The sequence below is a fragment of the Pleurodeles waltl genome, chromosome 1_2, assembly GCF_031143425.1.
Source record: "Pleurodeles waltl isolate 20211129_DDA chromosome 1_2, aPleWal1.hap1.20221129, whole genome shotgun sequence".
NCBI lineage: Eukaryota > Metazoa > Chordata > Amphibia > Caudata > Salamandridae > Pleurodeles > Pleurodeles waltl.
Window position 1 is genome coordinate 490,423,822 of NC_090437.1, and position 21,823 is coordinate 490,445,644.

At 41.5% G+C, this 21,823-nt stretch overlaps 1 protein-coding gene across 3 annotated transcripts in view; it reads right to left on the reverse strand.

Annotated features, from left to right (window-relative positions):
- Positions 1–21,823, reverse strand: part of GSTCD (glutathione S-transferase C-terminal domain containing) — a 676,673-nt gene that overhangs the window by 197,545 nt on the left and 457,305 nt on the right. For all 3 annotated transcript variants that reach the window (XM_069241297.1, XM_069241307.1, XM_069241317.1), the window contains one exon: positions 16,883–16,927. In XM_069241297.1, coding sequence (XP_069097398.1) covers positions 16,883–16,927 — 45 coding nt within the window. The remainder of the gene's footprint in view (positions 1–16,882; positions 16,928–21,823) is intronic.

Genomic DNA, 21,823 nt, shown 5'->3' on the forward strand with positions numbered 1-21,823 from the left:
GCTGTTACCATGCATGTTGTTTACAATGTACGTTGTTTACAACGCATACCTTTACCACACATTTTCACACCGTGTAGTAATTTACGAGGTGTTATTTTACAACGTGACATTTGATAACACATTATGCATTGTAACAACTGATATTTTTTACATATGTGCTTCTGTACACATATATTCAGTGTTATGTGTCTGTATACTTAAACACACACCCCTACTATTTTAGTTTGTTTGGAGGGGAACTCTGAACCCTTACTGTATATGCAGAGGTTAGGGGTTTCCCTCCGAATACGCACATACACACTCACTGAAAAAGTTAAAAGTTAAAGTGACATAATAGTTAGGAATTGTAATAATACCTTACTTTACATTAAGTAAAACCTTAGAAATTTGCTGGAAAAACAAAGATTAAAGGGACCATAGTAAGGTGAAAATATCAGTTAAAACATAATGTTTTAAACTAACAAAATCACTGATATTCACCAGTTATAGTTATCTCGAGTAACTATAACTTGTTCCCTTGCGCCGCACATTGTTATCAATGCAGTCATCAGGGATGTTATCAATTAAGTCACTGAACATGTTATGAGTGATGTAAGATGTGAGGATACAAGCAGTTATATTTACATTAGGGCGCAACCACCACTGACTCTATCTATCTATCTATCTATCTATACACACACACATATATACATATATAAATATATAACAGGTTGCATGTAGCCACTCTCTAGTTAAAGTTAGGATTCCCAGGTGTAGGAATTGCTCAGATTTCTGCTTGCTAATAACTTTGCCCCTCTTTGACGAATCCCCACAAAACTTTCAGGACTTAAAGCTTTTTCTGCACTGGCAGAGGATGAAAACATTTGCGATGACTAGTCAAGGGGGTGCAAAGATGAAAGGAGGGCTCCTAAAACACCTTTTTCTGCCGATTCATTTTTCACAGAATTTTGTATCACACACATCACAAAAACTGCCCAACGAATTTCCATGAATTGTAGTACCACAAAAGACACTGCAGTGCCCATTTATGCCTTGCTCTTGAAGCATTCCATTCAACTTTTACTGACAACATTGTCACCATCAATCCTTTGCAAACCTCAAAATTTGGCAACAAAAAAAAACACTTTTTCCTCATATTTCGGTGATAGAAAGTTCTGGAATCTGAGAGAAGCCACAAATGTATTTCCACCCAGCATTACCCCAAGTCTCCCGATAAAAATGGTACCTCACTTGTGTGGGTAGGCCAGCACCTAGTAAAACCTACCAAACCTGTGCATTTTTTAAAACTAGATACGTAGGGGAAGCCACGATGGGGTGACTTGTGGAGCTCTCACCAGGTTCTGTTACCCAGAATCCTTTGCAAACCTCAAAATTTGGCAAAGAAAACACCTTTTCCTCACAATTCGGTGATAGAAAGTTCTGGAATCTAAGAGGAGCCACAAATTTCCTTCCACCCAGCATTCCCCTCAGTTTCCCGGTACAAATGATACCTCATTTGTGTAGGTGGGGAAAGTGCCTGTGACATGGAAGAGCCAAAAACATATCGAAAATGAGGGGGAACCAAAGTGTCTCCAAAAGGGCAGTTTGAAAAAAAAAAACATTTTTAGGCTGACAAGTGGGGCAGATTTTTTATCAGTATAGATGCGATAATGCTGGGTGGTAGCAATTTCGTGGATTCCTGCAGATTCCTGAAGGTTCCACCACAAAAATGTGGGAAAAATGTGTGATTTCAAGCAAAGCTGAAGGTTTGCAGGGAATTTTGGGTAAGAAAATGATGTGGGGTGCATGTGAAGCACACCACCCTGGACTCACTCAGATGTTTAGTTTTCAGATGTGTCTAGGTCTCATAGATTTTTAAACAGGGCAGGTCCCAATGTCCTAAAAGTGCAGACCTCACCATTCCTAGTGGGACGATTTTGAGAGTTAGACAAGCTCTTTTGGCCCAAATATAAAACCAAAACCCAAAATAATCAAATGTTCTCTTGCTTGCCGTGGGATAAGATGTTTTAGTGTGGAAGGGGAGAGCTGAAAGACTGTAACCTCCTTCAGTTGGGGTGGGGGCATAACCATCCCCATACTGGTTGCTAGTCACCACCCCACTATTTTTTTTTTTAATTCCCCGGCATCTAGCTAGTAGGCTTTCCACCCCCCCACATACCTCCTAGAGTGGATCAGGGGTAATTGCCTCATCTGCCCACCAGTGGGCAGAAAAACTTTGACCCCATTTTTTTGGGCTGCCCCACCAAACAAAACACACATACATACACACACCAATCCCTGGTGCCTAGTGGTTTCTGCCCCCAAGGAGGGCAGACATGGCCTAAAAAAAATTGTCCCCCAGGGGAGCGACCCTTGCCTAAGGGGTTGCTCTCCTTGTGTGAAACTGACGTGAAAAAAATCCCTGGTGTTTAGTGGTTCTGCCCCTTTAGGGGCAGATTGACCTAAGAAAAATAAGCCAATCTGCCCCCAAGGTGGGAAGAAATGGACCAAAATAAAATTGCCCCCCAGGGGAGCGACCCTTGCCTAAGAGGTCGCTCTCCTTGTGTGAAACTGACTAAAAAAAATCTCTGGTGTCTAGTGGTTTCTGCCCCCGCCCCAGGGGGCAGAATGGCATTAAAAAATAGGCCTAAAATGGCCAAAAATAATTTGCCCCCAGGGGAGCGACCCTTGCCTAAGGGGTCACTCCCCACATGTAAAAAAAAATAATAATACATTTTCCCAGGTGCCTAGTGGGTTCTGCCCCCGCAGGGGGCAGATCGGCCTAATTAAAATAGGCAAATCTGCCCCTGGGAGGCATAAAAGGGGGCTTAGATATAGGTATTAGGTTTTAGATTTTTTCATACCTATTATCTTTTAATTAAAGTGATAATCGGTAGGGAGAATTATGTATATAGTTTCTATATATTTAAACAAGATCACAGAGTATCAAGGTACTACTTACGAAGTACTGAGGTAATAAAAACAAAAATATGTAAAATAATTTCAAAATGACTGCTATACACTATATTTATCAAATATAGTGTACTGCAGTGCATCTTTATTTTTTTACATATTTAATTCTTTATTAAAAAAAAGTGTAGAGTACTACAGAAATACCAAGACATTACAGCGTTAGTTTTTTTTTTTTTTTAAAGGTACATTTGTGAAGAAAAAAAACATGGTACTTCCTGGGTACTTGTGCAGTACTTTAAAGTTTTTTTAAAAATATATACAAAAAAAATAAATTTCTATACCTATCAACACATTAATAAAGAGGTAAAAGGTAGGGATGGACAAGAAAAAAACAATTACTTGCCTATATTTAAGGCCCTAACCCAGAACAGAGCTAAAGTGTAGTAAAAAAAATGCCTACCTTTTAATTTTGTTAAGGCAGCTATTAGACAATTATAGGCTCTCTTGTCATCGGCATGTATCACAGTATACTGGCGCTGCAAAGGTAACGCAATACTTAAATTAGACTAACCAAGTAACGCAAGGCCACCGAGCGTCACCCTGTATTGCTAGGTAAATATGGAGAAATGCAAGACAGTGCAAGTTGCTGCCTTGTGTTACTCTGCACACCATAGTCTACATTCGTGAAACGTTTTAAATACATCCATTTTGATAATTTCACTCTATGTCTCTTTACACTAGACTCTACGACGCGCCACACCACTCTAACCCACTGTTCGCCAATACACTGTATACAACTCCACTCTACGATATTCCACTGACTCGCGCCAGTAAACACCACTCTGCTCTATACCACTCCACAATATGTTATTTTAATGTACAATACTACACTTAACACTGCTCTACACCATTCCAATATATGCTATTTTGCTGTATGCCACTCCACTCTGTTCCATTCTATGCCACTCTACTGTATGCCCGCTGTACGCTACAACTGTTTGCTATTCCGTGCTATTCCACTATATGGCATTGCCCTCTACACTATTCCACTGTATACAACTCCACTCAACACCACTGCAGTCTACGCTACTTCACTCTATGCTAATCCACTCTGCCCTACTCCACACTATGCTAGTCCACTGTATGCCACTCTACCCTATGCCACTCCATGCTCCTCCACTGTATGCTGTTCCACTGTATGCTACTCCAATGTTTGCCACCCCATTGCTTGCCACTCCACTCTATCCAACTGCACTGTACATCACTCCACTCTATGCTATTCCACTGTACCGCACTCCACTCTATGTTACTCCACTCTACGCTATTCCACTGTATGCCACTCCTTACAACTGCACTGTATTCTACTCCACTCTACGCTTTTCCATCCACTGTATGCTACTCCACTGTACTTTATTCCACTCTATCCCACTCCACTGTAAACAACTCCAGTCAAGGCCACTCTACTGCTACACCACTCTACGCTACTGCATTGTATGCCACTCCTCTCCATACAATTCCAATATATGCCACTTCAGTGTACACCACTCCACACTATTCCAGAACATGCAACTCCACTGTACTCTATACCACTCCTCGCTATTCCACAGGACGCCACTCCACGCCCCTCACTGTAAGCCACTTCACTGTACGCCACTGAACTGTACAATATTCCCATATACGTCACACTACACTATTCCACTGTATGCCATGACACTCTTCGATACAACACTGTACAACACTGCACTCAATGCCACTCAAGTCTACTCCACTCTATGCCCCCTCTCGACACTATTCCACTGCACAACACTATAGTCTGTCTCAGTAAGGGGCACTCTATGCCACTGTACCTCACTCTACTCCACTCTATGCAACTTCCTCTATGACACTACACCACAATTTACTCCACTCTACTGCATAACACATTACTCCAGTGTACTCCACTCAACTCTACAACGCTATACCACACCACTGTACCATACTGTACTATACTGCACCTTACTAAACCTTCAACTCTGTACTCCACTCTATGTCACTCCACCCAACTCTAGTCTACGACAGATGCCTACTCTCTGTAACATGGCATACCTCTCCAGTGTACAACAGGCCACTCCACTCTATAACACTTTACTTCAGTCAATGCTGTGCCACTACACTGTACTTCACTGCACAGAACTGTATGACATGGCACTCCACTATATATACCCTTTACTCAACACTATGCCACTCAACTCGACTCCACTGTATGACACTCTACAAAAGTCCACTCTAAGCTCTCTACTATACTCTATGCCACTCTACGCAACTCCCTCTATGCCACTCCACCACAACTGACTCCATTCTACTCTACAACACTACTCCACTGTATGCCACTCTATGCACTCTACAACACTACTTATCTGTACTGTATGCTACTCCACTTAACACTGTACTCCATTCCATGACAATTTACAACACTCTACGACACTCCACTCTACCCAGCTCCCCTCTGCGCCTGCGCCCCTATACTCTACAACACAATACTCCACTCTATAACACTCCACTGTACAACAGTGTACTCTGGTCTATCTGAGTGTGCACTGCTCAGGTTTACTCTATGCCACTGTATGACACTCCACTTTACGCAACTCTCTCTATATCACTCCACCCCACTTCACAGCACTCTACTCTATGACACACTACTACACTGTACTCTACGTATCCCACTCAACTCTACGAGACTCTATGCCACTCAACTCCACCACACTGTGACAAACTCTACCCCATGCCAATCCACTGTATAACACTCTAATCCACTCTGCGGCACTCCACTGTTCAACACTTCCCCAACGGTCTACGACACACAGTCCACTCCACTGTACAATAAAGCACTCCACTCTGACGCTTTACTCCACTATATTGTACACTAGGCCATGGTAATCCACGCCACTCTACTCTACACCATGGCACTCCACTCTATTATACAATCCACTCTCATACACTTTGGCCCTCATTACGAGGCTGGCAGTCTTCAGACCGCTGGCCTAGCAAGTTGCGGTCGGACCACAGCCAAAGCAGCGGTCCGACCACGACATTACAACTGTGGCAGTAATGTCACAATCAGACTACCCTCACCACCACTTTTAAGATGCCTGATGGCTGGCGGTCCCAATCCATGACACTGCAGTCGATAACACTACACTCTATGACACTCAACTGTACTGTACGACATGCCACTCCACGATACCCCACTTCACTATATGACACACCATGCCACTCCACTGTATAACACTTTACTCCACTGTACACCGTGCCACTCCACTCTACTGCACTACACTATATGACACTAGACTGTGCAACACGCTGTCCTCCACTATACTCTACAACACTCTACTTAACACGCAACTGAATGACAACACAACAATTTGAAACATTTATATTAAAAAATAAAAAAAACTTTTAAATTCAATGAAAAAAACAAAGTTTAAGGATAAGTTAGGAATACTTTATTCATTTTTTCCATACAAACCTAACTTAAACTATTCAAACATTAGAAATTCTAATGTTATAGTTATAACTTAAATTTATGAACCACCTTCAACTTAATATGTTGCACACCTCCGTACACAGTCTTGTCACCTCACTTGCCACACTACATTAACTATAAAAGTTTTTGTGATTGGCCCAGGGAGCTTTGTAACCCTGGGGCCATCTTGCTCCACTAGGAGCAAAGCTTCTGTATGGCTGCATACAACATGACGAAAAATGCTGCAGGCAACCCCTCCTTCCCCAAACCTTAAAAGGCCTCAGGGACCCCATCCCTGGGGCTGAAAAATAGAGTATCAGGGAAGGGGGCTATGGCCCCTCCCCGAGCCTTTAGAGGCCCCAGAGACCCCATTATCTGAGGCCAAAAACATATCTATAAAGGGGGGGTGTATAGCTCCCCCTTCCTGAGCCATAATTGTGCCCCAGGGACCCCATACCTGGAACTAAACAGTAATTATAGGGGAGGTGGGTGAACAGCCCCACCTCCCGGAGCCTTAAAACGCCTCAGGCACCCTAACATGAGTCTGGCTCTTTCACTGTGTCCCCGAGAGGCCCTCCACCCCACGACAAAGTAGTTTTCTAAAGCAACTGGGCGGGAGCTTTGAAAATGCTCTCGCTGGATTGAAGCACACCTTTGTTTTCCTGCAAGCACTCTTGCGGGCAGGGACAATCTCATTGCTCTCACTTGCTGGGAGCAAGCACAAACATCTGCTACAGTAGGGTGGGAGCAATGATGGGTCCTTTGTGGGAGACCAGCTGGGGAAGTGGGGGCTCTGGCCCCCCCACACAGCCACTAATGTTATTTTTTGCGGGTGCCTCCTGGGGACCCACTTACAACAGATATGGCTCCAAGGGGATGGGGTTCCTGGGGCAAACAGTGGCTTGGGGTGGGGAGCTGTGTGCTCCTTCACTATTAATTTAATATCGGCCCCAGGAGATCAGGGGATGAGATTCCTGGGGGCCTCAATAGGGCTTGCGGTGCGGCGGGGCCATGCACCCCTCACCTTTAAAAAGAAAAGGCCTTGTGGGCCTTGGTCCCTGTGGCCAATATTGGCTTGGGTAGGCAGGCCACGTGCTCCCTCCCCTTACCACATATGTTTAGGCCCTGGAGAATGGAGTTTCTTTTGCCACTTTTGCCTCAGGGAGGACCGCCACTTGCACCTCTCCCATTAAATTAAAAAAAAGGTTCCCCGGGCATGGTGTCCTCAGGGCATGTAGAGGGTTGAGGAGGGGATGCATGATCCCCTCCCCTTAATTAAATAAAATGGCCCTGTGGGATGGTGTGCACCCACTCCAAAACATTTTGGAAAAAAAAAATTGCTGGCTTCAACTATACTCTGCAGCTGACTGATGGGGGCCACCGGCCAAAGGCCACAGCAGGCTGGCTTTACGCATGGCAATAAAACATTACTTTAAGTTAAAAAAGCCTTAGAAATTCACTGAACGAAACAAAAGTAAAAGTGACGTTATAGTTAGGAGAAAGTTTCAGTGACGACATAACGTCTTAAGCTAAAAACAATTGAATTCACTAGTTAAAGTTATCTCTAGTAACTAAAACTCGTGCCTTAGGGTAACTAGAACTTGCACCCTCGCCATGCACAGCTAATTACCCCATGAGGTTCCAATGACATCACTGTTAACATCACTGAAAACACTGTGGCCTGTGTGGTACTCACCCTAGTTGCAACATCTCAAATAGTAAAACCTTCCTGGTAAATGTTACATACTGTGCTGGGGCTCACTTCCTAAATTCTTACTCTATCTTAGGTGTCCCGCTCCAGCAACAGCCTCTCATCCTAGAAATGCAAACATTCTGATCTTCCCAAGCAATAAAGCAAATGTTCACAGGCACTGAGTCAAGTTTGTGGAACTCCCTACCGCTTCAACTCTGAATAACACCTTAAATCCAGCTGTTATGAAAAGGCTTAAAGACTCACTTCTTCAGGACTTACTTTAGCAGATCAAATGCTTCTGACATCCTTGTAGACTTAAGAGCTGAATTGGCCAATATCCACAACGGTCAGCACTGAGTCTAGTCCACCAATTAAGGTTCCAAAGATCACCAATCTAAGACATGACACTTGATATTCTTTCCTATTTATTGTTTGAGACTTTTGATGTCAATTTTACAACTTCCCTGGGCTTCCTTTGCCCATTCTGCTTCATCTCCCCCTCTTCATCCCTTGCATCCTCGTACTCGTACTCCAGGTCCTCTTATTAATCTTGAACCTTATACGTATAACTTTCTTGGTGGTTATGTAAAGTGCTTTAATATTCTAATTCGGATTAGGAGGCTGAAGTTTTAGGAATGAGAGAAAGGCAGAGGTCAAGAGTTTCAGATTTCATAGGTATTACTGATGTCTTGGAAGCACTCCTGTGGTAATATATATTTTAGAGTTGCCTGTGGCCTCTACCAGGCTATCCTGAGAGAGATTTCAGGTACCTGAATTCCGAGATATATTTTAATGAACCAACCTCCTTTTCGCAGTAAGGGAGCTGTGAATAAAAAGAATATCCTGAGAAAACACAGACTGCTAGTAAACAGTCAGGATTCCAGCCATTAAGCAGCATTGATGAAACTAAGTCATTCCCTTGTTTGCCAGACTGCTGATGAAAAAAAAAGTGTTGCAATAAAATGAAATTAAAAATGGGAAGGAAACAACTAAAATGAGGAATGAAAATGTGAAAGAAAACATAGAAACATCCAAGGTCGGGATACAATTGAGGCAAAAAACTTTTGGATGTAGAGAAGTGAAATATTTTCGTTGTAATGGTCCTGGTCATATTGCATCCAGTAAAATGTGTACAGCAAAAAATGCAATTTGTAGAAATTGTGGCAAATTAGGGCATTTTGTCAAAGTATGCAAAACCCAAATTGAGTCAAGAGGTAATAGAAGGATACAGGTAGTAAACCAGGAAGGTTAGGACGAGTGTAAAAGTATTCATGAGGTGATTTTAACTGTGAATGGGAAGATAAATCAGTCAAATGAAATTGATCAATATGAAAAAGAGACGACTATGAAATACAAGGAGTGAAACCAGAGAGTACTGATAACTTAGAGAAGCACCATTGTCAGATTTTGTTTTGAATGATATACCCACTAATGTGTTAATAGATTCAGGAAGCTTATTCACCCTTATATCTAAGGAAACATACAAAGCCAAATGGGTGGGGATGCAAAATTCCCAGTTAAGCAAAGCAGATATAAGTAAGATATGCAAGAAAGAAAGTAAGTTTAGGAATGATATGGATGACGATTACTTTCAAGAAGAGAGCTTTGTATGGAAGGTTATATATTATAGATTATTGTTCAGATTTATTTGGGTGGCGTCGTCAGAAGGATTTAGGTTTAATAATAATCCCAAATGCAAAAAAACTAGCAGAAATAGAGGAACTAGGAGAGGTAATAAAGGGAAGCAGAGATCATGTGGATTAAAGATATCCAAGGGTATTTTCAAATGGTTTGGGGTTGTTGAAGGGTTTTTCTCATAAGATAATATTAAAAAAGGGAGCAAAACCAGTAGTCCACAAAGTAGGAAATTTCCTTAATATGATGCGAGAAACCTTAAAACAAGAATTGAATAAGCTGCTGGAACAAGACATTTATGAGCCTATTGAAGCCTCCGAATGGCACGCACTAGTTGTAATTGTCCAAAAAGAGGGAAGTAAAATTTGGCTATGTGTATATCTTAGAGATCTTAATAAAACCATTTCAGAGGACAGGCAGCCACTCCCTAATATATCTCAAATGTTAACGGTGGGAAAAGGAGAGATGTTTAGTGTTCACGATATGTCATCCGCATACCATCAGGTAAACTTTATTGAACAATCTAGGCAACTTACATCCTTTGTAACACCGCTGGGAGCTTTTCATTACAAAAGAATGCCTTTTGGATTAGCCTCAGCCTCTGCGGTATTCCAAAGAATAATAGAAAATATTTTTGGAGACATGAAGCAAGTACTATGTTGATTTGTTGTTTAATGAAGTAATGAAGAAGCCTGAAAAACACAAATTAACCATCAAGAAAGAGAAATGTCAAATTAGGAAACGTGAGGTAACTTATTTAGGACATGTTGTAAACAGTAATGGAATAAGACCAAAAAAAATAGTAGAAGCCATAGAGAAAGCACCAAAACCTAGGACCAAAGATGAGTTGAAGTTGTTTCTAGGACTTGCAGAATATTGTTCAAAGTTTGTACAAAACTTTACAGAGATTATGGAGCCTCTAAGAATGTCAATGAAGATGGGGGTAGAGTTTATTTGGAATGAGGAGTGCGGAGGTGGGTTTGGAGAGATAAAGAAATGTATCATTCAGGCTCCCACATTGGGCCATTTTTATGTTATGGCAAAAAGGTACATACCACAGATGCTAGCAATATTAGCATTGGTGCAGTTTTGACACAAAGGAAGGATAATAAGGAGTATGTGGTTGGATTTGCATCCCAGAGGGTACAAGGAGCAGAAAGGTCATATCCTGTAATAGAAAGGGAGGCCTTAGCTTGTTGCTGGGGAATTAACCATTTTAAGTTCTATGTATGGGGTATACCTTTCAAGGTAAGAACTGATCATAACTGACATATATTTTTAAAGGAAGAAAAGGTTTGGAAGGGAACATTACTCCACGCATTTCAAGATGGTTATTGTCCATTATGGATAACTTTGAAGTGGAATTTGTAAGGGGCAGTAAGAATGTGGTGGCAGATTATTTATCAAGGATGCCGGGTGATGTGGAGGAAGTTGTGGATGATGTAACTGCAAGTGAAGAAAAAATGAGAAAAAATGAGAAAAATGTATCCTAAGCAGATGGCTATAAGTGTTGAGGAACGGGATGTTGCTGAAGAAAAAGATTCATGAAGGAGGTTGAAGAAAGAGTTGAGGGGGGTTGGGAAGATCAAGATGGAGTTAACAGCGATGTGGGTGATTACTTTAAAGTAAGGGAAGAATTGAGTATAGTCAATGACAAATTAATGAGGAAAAGTCAGTTGGTTCCTCCAAAAGGAATTAGTGGACACACCATTGACATTACGGCAGAAGTAATTGAATTTCTAGAAGACGTTTTTATGGAAGAAGGAATACCTAAAACATTGTATCAGATAATGGGGTACAATTTGTATCTAGTGAAATGACTGCTTATTTGGATAGGATAGGAATAATTCATGAAAGGTTAGCCCTATTCCAATCATAAGCAAATTGATTAGTAGAAAGGATAAACTGTATTGTGATGGAAAATATACAGCTATCTTTAGCAAATCAACTTTCATGGAAAAGGGAACTGAGGAAGAGGGCGTGGTCACACAGAACAACTCCACATTCTGTAACAGGTATCTCGCCTTTTGTAACCTTTGAAAGGGAGGGAATCAGGGATAAAAGAGTGTTCTATGTGGTTTAAAGAAAAGAATATAATAAAAGTGGATCTGGAAATAATAAAACAAAAAGATAGCGATATGCAAGAGAAAAATGTGCACTATTATAACAAAAGGAAGAGTATCAAAAATGCCATGTGCAAAGTGGACATTGGGTTGTCATAAGGAAAGGAGGAATTGTCCAAAAGGGGGACAGTAAGTATTCTGTTCCGCAACGAGTGAGAAAAGTTAGACACAATGTAGTAATTTTAAAAATGGAGCAACATGGAGCATGGGAAATGTATGCAAAGATACACTGTTGTAAAGTATTATGTTGTTTATATCTACTATTACTATTTTTACTATAACAACATACAAAAAACTATGTAAAATGTAACATGAATATAATTGTATAATTCGTTGTGAATAAGTAATTTAATGTTGTAAATACAATATATGATCAATATATAAGGGAGGAGATTTGTGGAGACAGGGCATGATCAGTAGAATAATGATGTTAGAATGTAGTGAGAAAGTTATTCTAATGGAATGTAGAGGAGAAAGTCAAGAAGGTTGGAGAGCAGTGAAGCTCAGCTGGAGATGTCTTATGAAGAAATAAAGATCTTATACCAAACGGATCTTGTTGGAACTTAATCTTTCCACATATGCTCAGCAATTATGCTTTTGCCTGTTAGGTATAGAATGAGCAAACAGTTGAAACAAGTTAGGCAAAGTGGATTACTAGATTTGAAAATAAACCAAAAGCCAAAAAACACCCATAGATGAATACTGAAGCTACAGGCAATCACTCACTCATCAATCCATGTAAACTCATATCAATGTAGCAAATACAGCTCAATAAAATACCACAGAAGCTTGAAAAACTACATAGTGTTTTAATAATCTTTTATAAAAGTTCGTGCATTCAAAATGTCAAATACATGAACACAATACATACATAGCAAAAGGGAGGCCTTTCAAAAAAATACAATAAGTCTTTTCAATTGATACACTACTACTATGTGTGTCACTGGGTAGCTATGAAAATATTTAATAGCATATGGAAATTGTCAGTGCACTGTAGATCATGCTTTCAAATTCCATCAACGTGTTTCGGTGGCTACAACTTATAAAAACCACCTTCTTCAGTACTTTTATGTACATATCTCCTCCCCAATATATTTTCATATAATATCTTGTTCAGTTTTACCCTGGGACCCACGTACTCCACTCTATCCACTTCAACTTGTCCGGGTATTCACTTTTAGTTGTCCAGGCTTCCTCATTGTGCCTCAAATATCCGCCACCAGGCACTGGACTACATTTTCCAACAGTTCTGTGTTGGTCAGGGGTTACTGTGATAAATTACTCCAAACAGAGGGCCCTAACAGTTGTATAATGCCCAAATTCTTTAAAAACCTGATCCACTCTTCATAACATTAAAACGATTATGCAGTCGCATTTCCTACTGGTGTAAAGTTCCTATACCTTCAAACCCTTATTGTGGAACAGCAAATGTGGCTGCCACAAAGTCCGTATTCTCGTCCAAACCCTGATGTGAGTTTATATATATTGATGAGTGAATGATTGCCTGTATGTTCAGTATTCCCCTAAGGGAGTTTTTTTGTTTTTTGTTTGTAAAACGCTGGCCTCTTCGTGTGAGGGGTTTCGCTCAGCTTTTTTTTATACTGGATCTGAGAATATACAATGTGAAGACTGGAAATCTGGTGTCACTAAACACATCAGCTATTACTGGAGGTTTAAAAGAGTGCCGTCGACCAAGCGTTTCACTGGTAGTTGTATGTGAAGCACCAGTATAATGCGTGATGCATGATGCCAAATAGGAAAAGTGAGGGAAGAGAACTCTTGCTCCTTGTAAGCTAGAAATGGTGTGAAAATAATATCAGTTATTTGATGGGTGCACTCGCAAACGTAGTGTGAGTTCATAAGTTTGCACACTTGTATACCCGTCTTATAGTGTCATGACTTTGGGGTGGCAGGAAGCTTTGCATATGATAGCAATGCCTGACTGGCATACAATGAGGTGCTCTATGTACATGCTGGCAAACAGCCACATATGATAGGGCTGGGTTTCTGGACGCTTGATGATAAAGAGAGGAATCGGTGGAGGGCTGTGCACATGGTGGCAAAGACTGGTATTTGATCTGTGACCTTTTGGGCATAATGGTAAAGAGTGGTGCTTCCTGTTCGGAAGGATGTTTTTGATATGGCAAAAAATGCTAAATGATTGCGGGTTTGGGAATATGATGACAAAGACTAACAACTGATAGGGTCCTGAGGCACTTGATGCAAACACTGGTGTATGATGTGGTGCCTGGTGGGACCATAACGTCAGTGACTGGCATGGGATAGTTATACCTTGACAAAGGATAGAAAAGACTGGCATATTACAGGGGTAACTCCACACATGAATGCAACGAACTGTTAAAAAAAAGAAATATATTATCTTGCAATAAGCAATTCGTGCATTTTCACAAAGTAGCAAGTAGATGTTTAGAGGCAAAAATATTTTATTTAATCACAATAAAAGTTGGGATTTTGGGACAATATGAATGTATTATGAGAAGTGTCTGTTTCGGGCAGTAAAGTGTGTGCTTACTGATGCTGTTACACCGGTATCATGGTAACAAAATGGGTGCATTCCTACTATATTTAGAAACGTTTGAGTCACAAATCATGCATATTTGGTGCAATTAATGCTGATATTATGGCAGAATTTCCAGAGTGCCAAATGTTGCTTCAATGTTGCTGCTAGGGCTTTTCATGACTTAAGGGGAAGTATTTAATAATATAAAAATATTGTTTTTGTGAGCATATTTTCGCTATATACTGATGCTGTCTGAGTTGTGAACCTGAAAAAAACAGGTGAAAACGTTTAGATACATTTGTTATATAAATCGGTGTGATTTATGTAACCTGGGCTCCAGACAGTCAGATCTGTTTCCCAGCAGGACCGCTGGTCTGTTGAAAGACTGGAATGGTCAGATCTTTGGAGCTACTTATTTTCCAAGTTGGCTCTTGCAAGAAGACTTTTAGTTGTGTGTCTGCCAATCACACTGGAAGGGCAAATGCGAGAAAATTTAAATTATTTGGAGACGCTGGACATATTATGTGATCAGGCAGGGAAAAAAAAGGTTTTTAAGCAAATGTTTTGGAATGTTATGCTGTAAAATGTACTTGTTGGCCCAGTTTGGTTCAGTCATTTGTTATTTAGAGAACAGCCCCAAAAAAGACTATTCTGGCAGGTCAGGCTTGCACAGCATAGTATGAAATGCCAAAATATTACACAAGTGCCCCATTCAAAGCATCTCTAGAATCCATGGCACTGTAGCCATCCTCTTTGGGAAACTATAGCTTTATTATACCACATATACAATTTTTTCCAAAGGCAGAATGGAGGCATGTCATAGGTTTTGCAACGCACAGCCAAAAAATGCCACCCTTGGTCCCACATAGCACCAGAACCTAGTTATAACCTCCAGGGAAAGAGGAAAAACAGCAGCTTCTGCATCTGGCGCCATCCAGTTGTGTAGCTATGTTATCTCCCTCATCATTTAGAAATGAGGTAGGCTTGGTTCATGTTCTATAAATGTATTTTGCAGCAGGCGCACTGAAAAAAGCATGACGGCATTGTATTAACACCCCTGCTGCCCCTTCCCTCTGCCCTGCCGGATTGCCCTGGGAGAATGTCTCTGCAGCCCTTTTAGGGGGACAGAGAGGGTGGACTGAGCTGACTTGTTGAAATGTGGACCTATGTATTTACACTACAGCAGTCCTAAGGTTCACCATTTGACATTAATGGACAACATGGTATACAGCAGTTTAGGAAAGTAGATAAGACAAGCATTTGCAATGCAATAGGTCTTGCATGTTTAGAACAAGTTAATTGCAGTTGTGGGTTGCGGGAGGGAAAAGGGGGGGTGACACGTGATGGGTGTGGGGGGGGGACAACAACAATAAAAAAAAAGATATTAAAAAAAACAAAAACTTACCTTATGCACTGTGTCGGTGTTGCTAGGCTTCTCTTCTTCAGGCACAGGCTCCTAGCCTGCGTCCAATCCTAACACTGCTTTCATGCTGCTGGCAGCATGAAAGCAGCGTTAGGATTGGACGGAGCTCCGGCAGTGGCTGCGTTGCAGGGTTGGAGCAGGCCAAGGGCGCATGTGTGTTTGGCCGGCCCGAGACAGCCGGCCAAACATACATACGTACTGAGGGGGGAGTGCTTTGCACTCCCCCTTGGTCTCCTCACAGCCCCATGGCCCCGCCTCTTTTACTATAAAACGTTAATAAACACAGTTTATTATCGTTTTATAGTCAACTTTTTGCAGCTGCAGGCGGAGGGCACTCTCCTCCACCATAGCAGAGGAGCTGCCCCTGGTTAATTGTCATCTTTTGACGACAGTACACACAACCAAAAACAAACTAAAACATACATGAAAACTGAGAAAAGATGACTCGGCAAAATACAAAAAAGTTAGCTTCAAAATTAAACCTTTGCAATTTTGTTTATCCTGCTGGGCACCTTTTTGCCAGTCACAAGCGTTCTGTTTGCAGGGCACTAAAATTTAAAAAGAACAAATAGTACCTCGATCACGTTAGGAGCAGCGGACGGGCACTAATTAAGTTAAATCAATTAGTGCTAGATCCCTGCTCCACACAGAGAAACAGAAATGATGCCAGGCGTGCCTTGATGAATTACAAGGCTGTAAAGAAGAGTGCCACGCAAACCAACAAATGATGAGCGACAGGCCCTTTAATGAACACAACACAGTCTCACAAGCGAGACACATGCGCTAGCGCATGCACTCGCAGGCTCGATCCTAAAAAAGCATGTGCTAACTAACATACAGTTAAAGCGCTAAGTGAAATGTAGTCACTGAAAATGATAAATGTGAAACAAAAATTCAAATTAATTTTCACACGCCCAGTATCTCAGATGTGCCATGATGTGGAAGCCTCAGAATGTAAAATAGTAAATAGTAGAACATCAATAATTTATTCAAAGGAAATTGACACAAAAAATGCAACTTGAACTGTGAGGCAGTATGGTGGGTAAAATGAAAATGGCTGTGGGAAAATTCTTGGCTTGAACTGAGGATTTACCTGACACGATGGCAGCATGTGAGCCAGGACAAGCCCAACGTGACCCTACGAAAACCAGAACAAGAGTAAGTTAGAACTAAAGAAGTGACCTCAGAAAAAGGCATGATAGTCCCAATAACACTAACAATTTCAGAGTGTCTTGTATAAACAGTTTTTTGGTCTTCAGCCACACTCCTTGCTCCAAATATTTGCATTATATTGGGTTTTATTCAGGTCATCCAATTTAAAGTATAGGAAATGTACAACACTGTACAAAGGTATAGAAATTAAACAGCGTAGAAGAATGGTTCCACAGAAAATAAAATGCAAACTACTCGAATTCATGGCAAACACAGTGCTTTATTTTATAAAACAATTATTGCAGGAAGACAGGTTTTTCCCCACACTGCAGACCCAAGATGCTGTCTGTGACGTGAAGGGAGCATGTAGCATTATGGTGTTTGGGGGTTGTATGAACATTCTTACTGGCTTGAAGTGGCTTCTTTTTCTTCCTGTTCGGTTGTGTCAGAAGCCAGTCATAGTTAGGTCTTTGTTTAATTGTTATACGTCTCATGTGTGGAATTAGTATGCATAAGTGTGTACCGCTCATTAACAGCTCTGACCTACTCTCCCATACCATCATTCTTAATTTCCTATGCCATAACAGACTTGGACCAACCACATGCAAATTAGCTTTGATCCTGCTCCAAGAAGAAAAGCGCATTAGATTTTTGCTTACTTTTTTACTACAAAAAGGGACCAACTATATGCAAATCAGCATTTCTCCAGCTACAATTGGAACAAGTCCAGCTTGAACCTCTAGCTAGCTAATAGGCACTCACTTTTGGACACATTTAGAGCATCTCACTAAGGAAAAAAGTGTAAGGAGGAATGCTTGAATTAATTTCAAGCAATTACTTTGGATCACAATTAGGTGCACTGCTTTTTGACCACTGTGCCACTAAAAACAGACACAAATCCATATACAAATCAGCCTTGGTCCTGCTCAGATAGTAATGTTGGGGAGCAGGGCATGGGAACAGACATGTTCGCCCATGGCTTTGTCGCAGATCTAGCTCTGGGGTCCCATGTGGCAGCATCACAATGAGGTGCACAACAGAACCCCTGGGAAGGACGTGGGCACAGTTTTTAACAGCTAACTAAGGTTACGGACTCAGTGAAACCCTGACATTGTGATAATTTTGAAAGGTTCAATCCCTCTGAAGCAAGATGGCACTGGGTGGTCTATGAGGCACTGGAAGTGAGAATCTCAACTAAGTAGGCGGTGCTTAAGGAAAAGAAGAAATGGTATCCTGAGATGCTCAGGAGTGCCACAACTGGGATGATGTTTATGAGCCAGAGCATCCAGTGAGGACCAGCTCGGTTCATGGTCTGTGGCACGGTGAAAGAGTGAAGAAGATGGCAGTAGGCGCTCCAGAGATCTTGGAGGTATACTGCTTGAGGAGTCCTGCTATTGACTGCTGGCGTACAGAACTGTGCGATTTCGGAAGAGAAATCCAAGAATAAAGAGACACTTAATTTTTTCAAATCAAAATCTTCAAGGAGAATGAGGAAGGTTACTACAGTGGGACAAGCTGAGAAGAGAGATAGATAGTGATCTGACACAAGAAGAAACCATGAAGGTAGAGCTTTACATGAACAGCAGTGAACAACATCAGCTATTAAAACAAAGGTCTCCTAATTTGAATCCACAGTAAACACTACTGACAAATGAATCATCGACACAGAACCAAAGTTACAGGGAGTGGCTGCAAAGATCATAGAACTGGAATCCTCGATGGCAGACATGAAAGAACCAACCAGGAAAAAAAGAGATAATTTCGAAGCTGGAACCATCTCAGCACTGGTCCACCTGGAATCCCAATCTGACTAATTGGAGGACACTCTCCAAGCTGCCAACACCCATTTCTTGGGCTTCTCTTTGGAGTCTATGAGTTATTTACCCTTTATGATCAGATACAGAGTTTTAGACACAGAGATCTACTCTCCGGGAGCCTTACCTGGAGTGGAGGTACAGAAGCCTACAGGCTCCCTGCCACGAGCAAGACGGAAAACAGTGAACAAAGACGAACTGTTGAGGTGTGGGTGGGCAAGCAATGAGATCTAGAAAAACTCATGAAAAAAGTTGAAATGAATTAACTGACTACCATTGGAAGAGAAAGAATCTTAATTTGTGCAGGCTACAATCAGGATACTCCGATACAGAAACTGGTGGGAGCTCATTGCCTTGGGTTTGAATGTGTTCTTCTGGCATCTGGCAAAGCTGAGAGTGACATCTCAGGAATTAAACCATATATTTGCACAGACTACAGCAGCCGAGGTGTTTATGATGAGATACAGAGAGTTTTAGACACAGAGATCTATTCTCTGGGAGCCTTACCCCAAGTGGAGATACAGAAGCCTACAAGCTCCCTGCCACGAGCAAGACGGAAAACAGTGAACAAAGAAGAACTGTTGAGATGTAGGTGGGCAGGCCATAAGATCTAGACAAACTCATGAAAGAAGTTGAAATGAAGAAACTGACTACCATTGGAAGAGAAAGAATCCTAATTTTTGCAGGCTACAATCAGGATACTCTGATACAGAAACTGGTGGGAGCTCATTGCCTTGGGTTTGGATGTGTTCTTCTGGCATCGGGCAAAGCTGAGAGTGACATCTGAGGAATTAAACCATGTATTTGCACAGACTACAGCAGCCAAGGTGTTTTTGAAGGAAATCGGGAAGAATTCCACATGAGTGGTGCAAAAGGCAATGCGTCTGGCGCAATGTTTGAGCTTCATTGTCATTCTTTTGGCCTTCTCTGGCTTCTCCCCTAACCTCCAGGCCTCCCCAGTGTCCTCAGTATGCACATGGGGACTGTCAGAGTTACCTATATACTTGGACAAACATTTTAATTGGGGGTGGGTATCCTGACTGCGATTTCCTCAGTGGCCTGGTTGGGTTGTTGGGAGTATGTGTGATGTTCCACTTTGACCCAATAAAGGATAATTAAAGTAAATGCTAGTAGTGCAGTTCAAAATGATAGGTCCCATTTTCACTGAATGGAAACACAAGCAACCCCAGATTGGTTTCAGGGTTATATGGTGTTGTCAATGAGAAACTGTTTGATTTCATCTCGATTACTGTTAATCACTCTGAGCCATAGTCTAAAGGATTATTTTTTGCTAACTGTACAGCTATGTACAGAGACCAATTATGTGAAAATCAGCCTTGACCCTGTTGCAATAGTAACTATGCAGTCCAAACTGCTAAGCCACATCTCCACTAAACAGGAACACAAGCAACTGCAGACTGGTTTCAACCTGCTGGGTCTCATCACTGAGGGGTAAATTGTGTGCTAGGTGCAGTGCTTCTATTTTAGTTTGGCCTATTTAAGTTATTTAATTCTTACCTTTTTTGCCTTGTTCTACATTAATTCTCTCTCAGGAGGGCCTTAGGTGCTTTAACAAAGCACCCATGGTTCCAGGTACAAGTTTGTGGATCTGACTGTTAGGGTCCTGTGGCAGGTCAGTCACAGCTCACATCAAGTCTCTGGCTTCTTCCCATATATTGCCTAGCACTTTCAAACCATACACACCTCATCTGCAACTCCTACCAGAGTGAGTCTGCTTTCGACAGAAGCAGGCACACTTAGGTAAACTGGCCCTGCCAAATTGACGGTTTTTGCTTTTAATCTTTGAAGGGACCTTCAGAAATGATTCACTATCTCACCCTCACACAATTTTAGACTGGTCCCACGTTGTTACAATAGGAGGTACTTACAGCCAAGAGACTGACTGGATCTTAGGATATTATGGACCGCCTGAGAGCAGTGATACTTCATGCACTACCACAATTCAGAATGTTACCCAGTTATTGATAGGATTACACTATGATGAAGCAAGCCAAACTTTGTGGGCAAGAGTTCGCTTTTCTATGTGAATGACAAGACACTGCAAAGATTTACACCCAGGAGGAATAATTAGAAGGATTTCCACACCAGTGTGTACGTTTGCTACTTGTTGCACCACATTAATGCAAAAGTCACAACACATAGGGAGTGATCTGGAGATAGGAGGTAACGGAAAATCTGCAAACAAAGCAATTGAGTTACCAATTCCCACAAAAGGATTACCACAAAATTGAAACAGGATTGCTTGCTTGAAGTTCCACTGTGAAAACCTGCTATCTTAGAGATTTTGTGAGCAATGTAAAAAGGGTAAATACACAATGTTGGAATGGGAAATTCCTCATATGTAGAGCAGAATATTCACCACAATATTGGTAGGGCCCCCTCTAAGAAACTCAGTGAAAGAGATGACCACAACATGATGAAGAACCCCTCGAATATGCAGGGGTTTAAGTATATGGGTAATGAAAATTCACCCTCTTCACTGGCTCCTCCACCAAGATTTGGGACACTATTCTAGTGCTTGGACACACTGAGGGAAATCCCAGCCGGCTACATACATCACTGCAATGTCCCCATGTGAATTATAATCCACTGGCCAATTTCGATATAGCAGTCTACCATTTTTGTAGCAAGCATACCAGAAGAGTTAGTGAAACTCTGCAAACGGTGGAAAGCTATAAATCTTACAGATTTACGACCTCTTTGTTGCACAGTCGGTAAATAAGCACAAAATGATTCACGTCCACCAAACTGGCTTGTGGTCTTTAATTAGGGCCACCAGACCTGAGATTTTACTGCTAAGATCATTTCCTTATGGAGATGCCCATCAAATCAACTCAGTGCACTGGCTGTTAACTAAGTAAGTGAAGAAGGCATTGAGCACTATATTCACAAGGATGGAAAGAGAGATGTATATACTGTAGAAGTCACAACACTCCTGCCTACAGTATCCACTGTGACCTGTCTCCTCCGCGGTAAGCGTAAGGCTAGCCCAGTACGCTATCATCCACTAGAATCAGCCTAACCATCAGGTTAGAGCATCCTTAGAT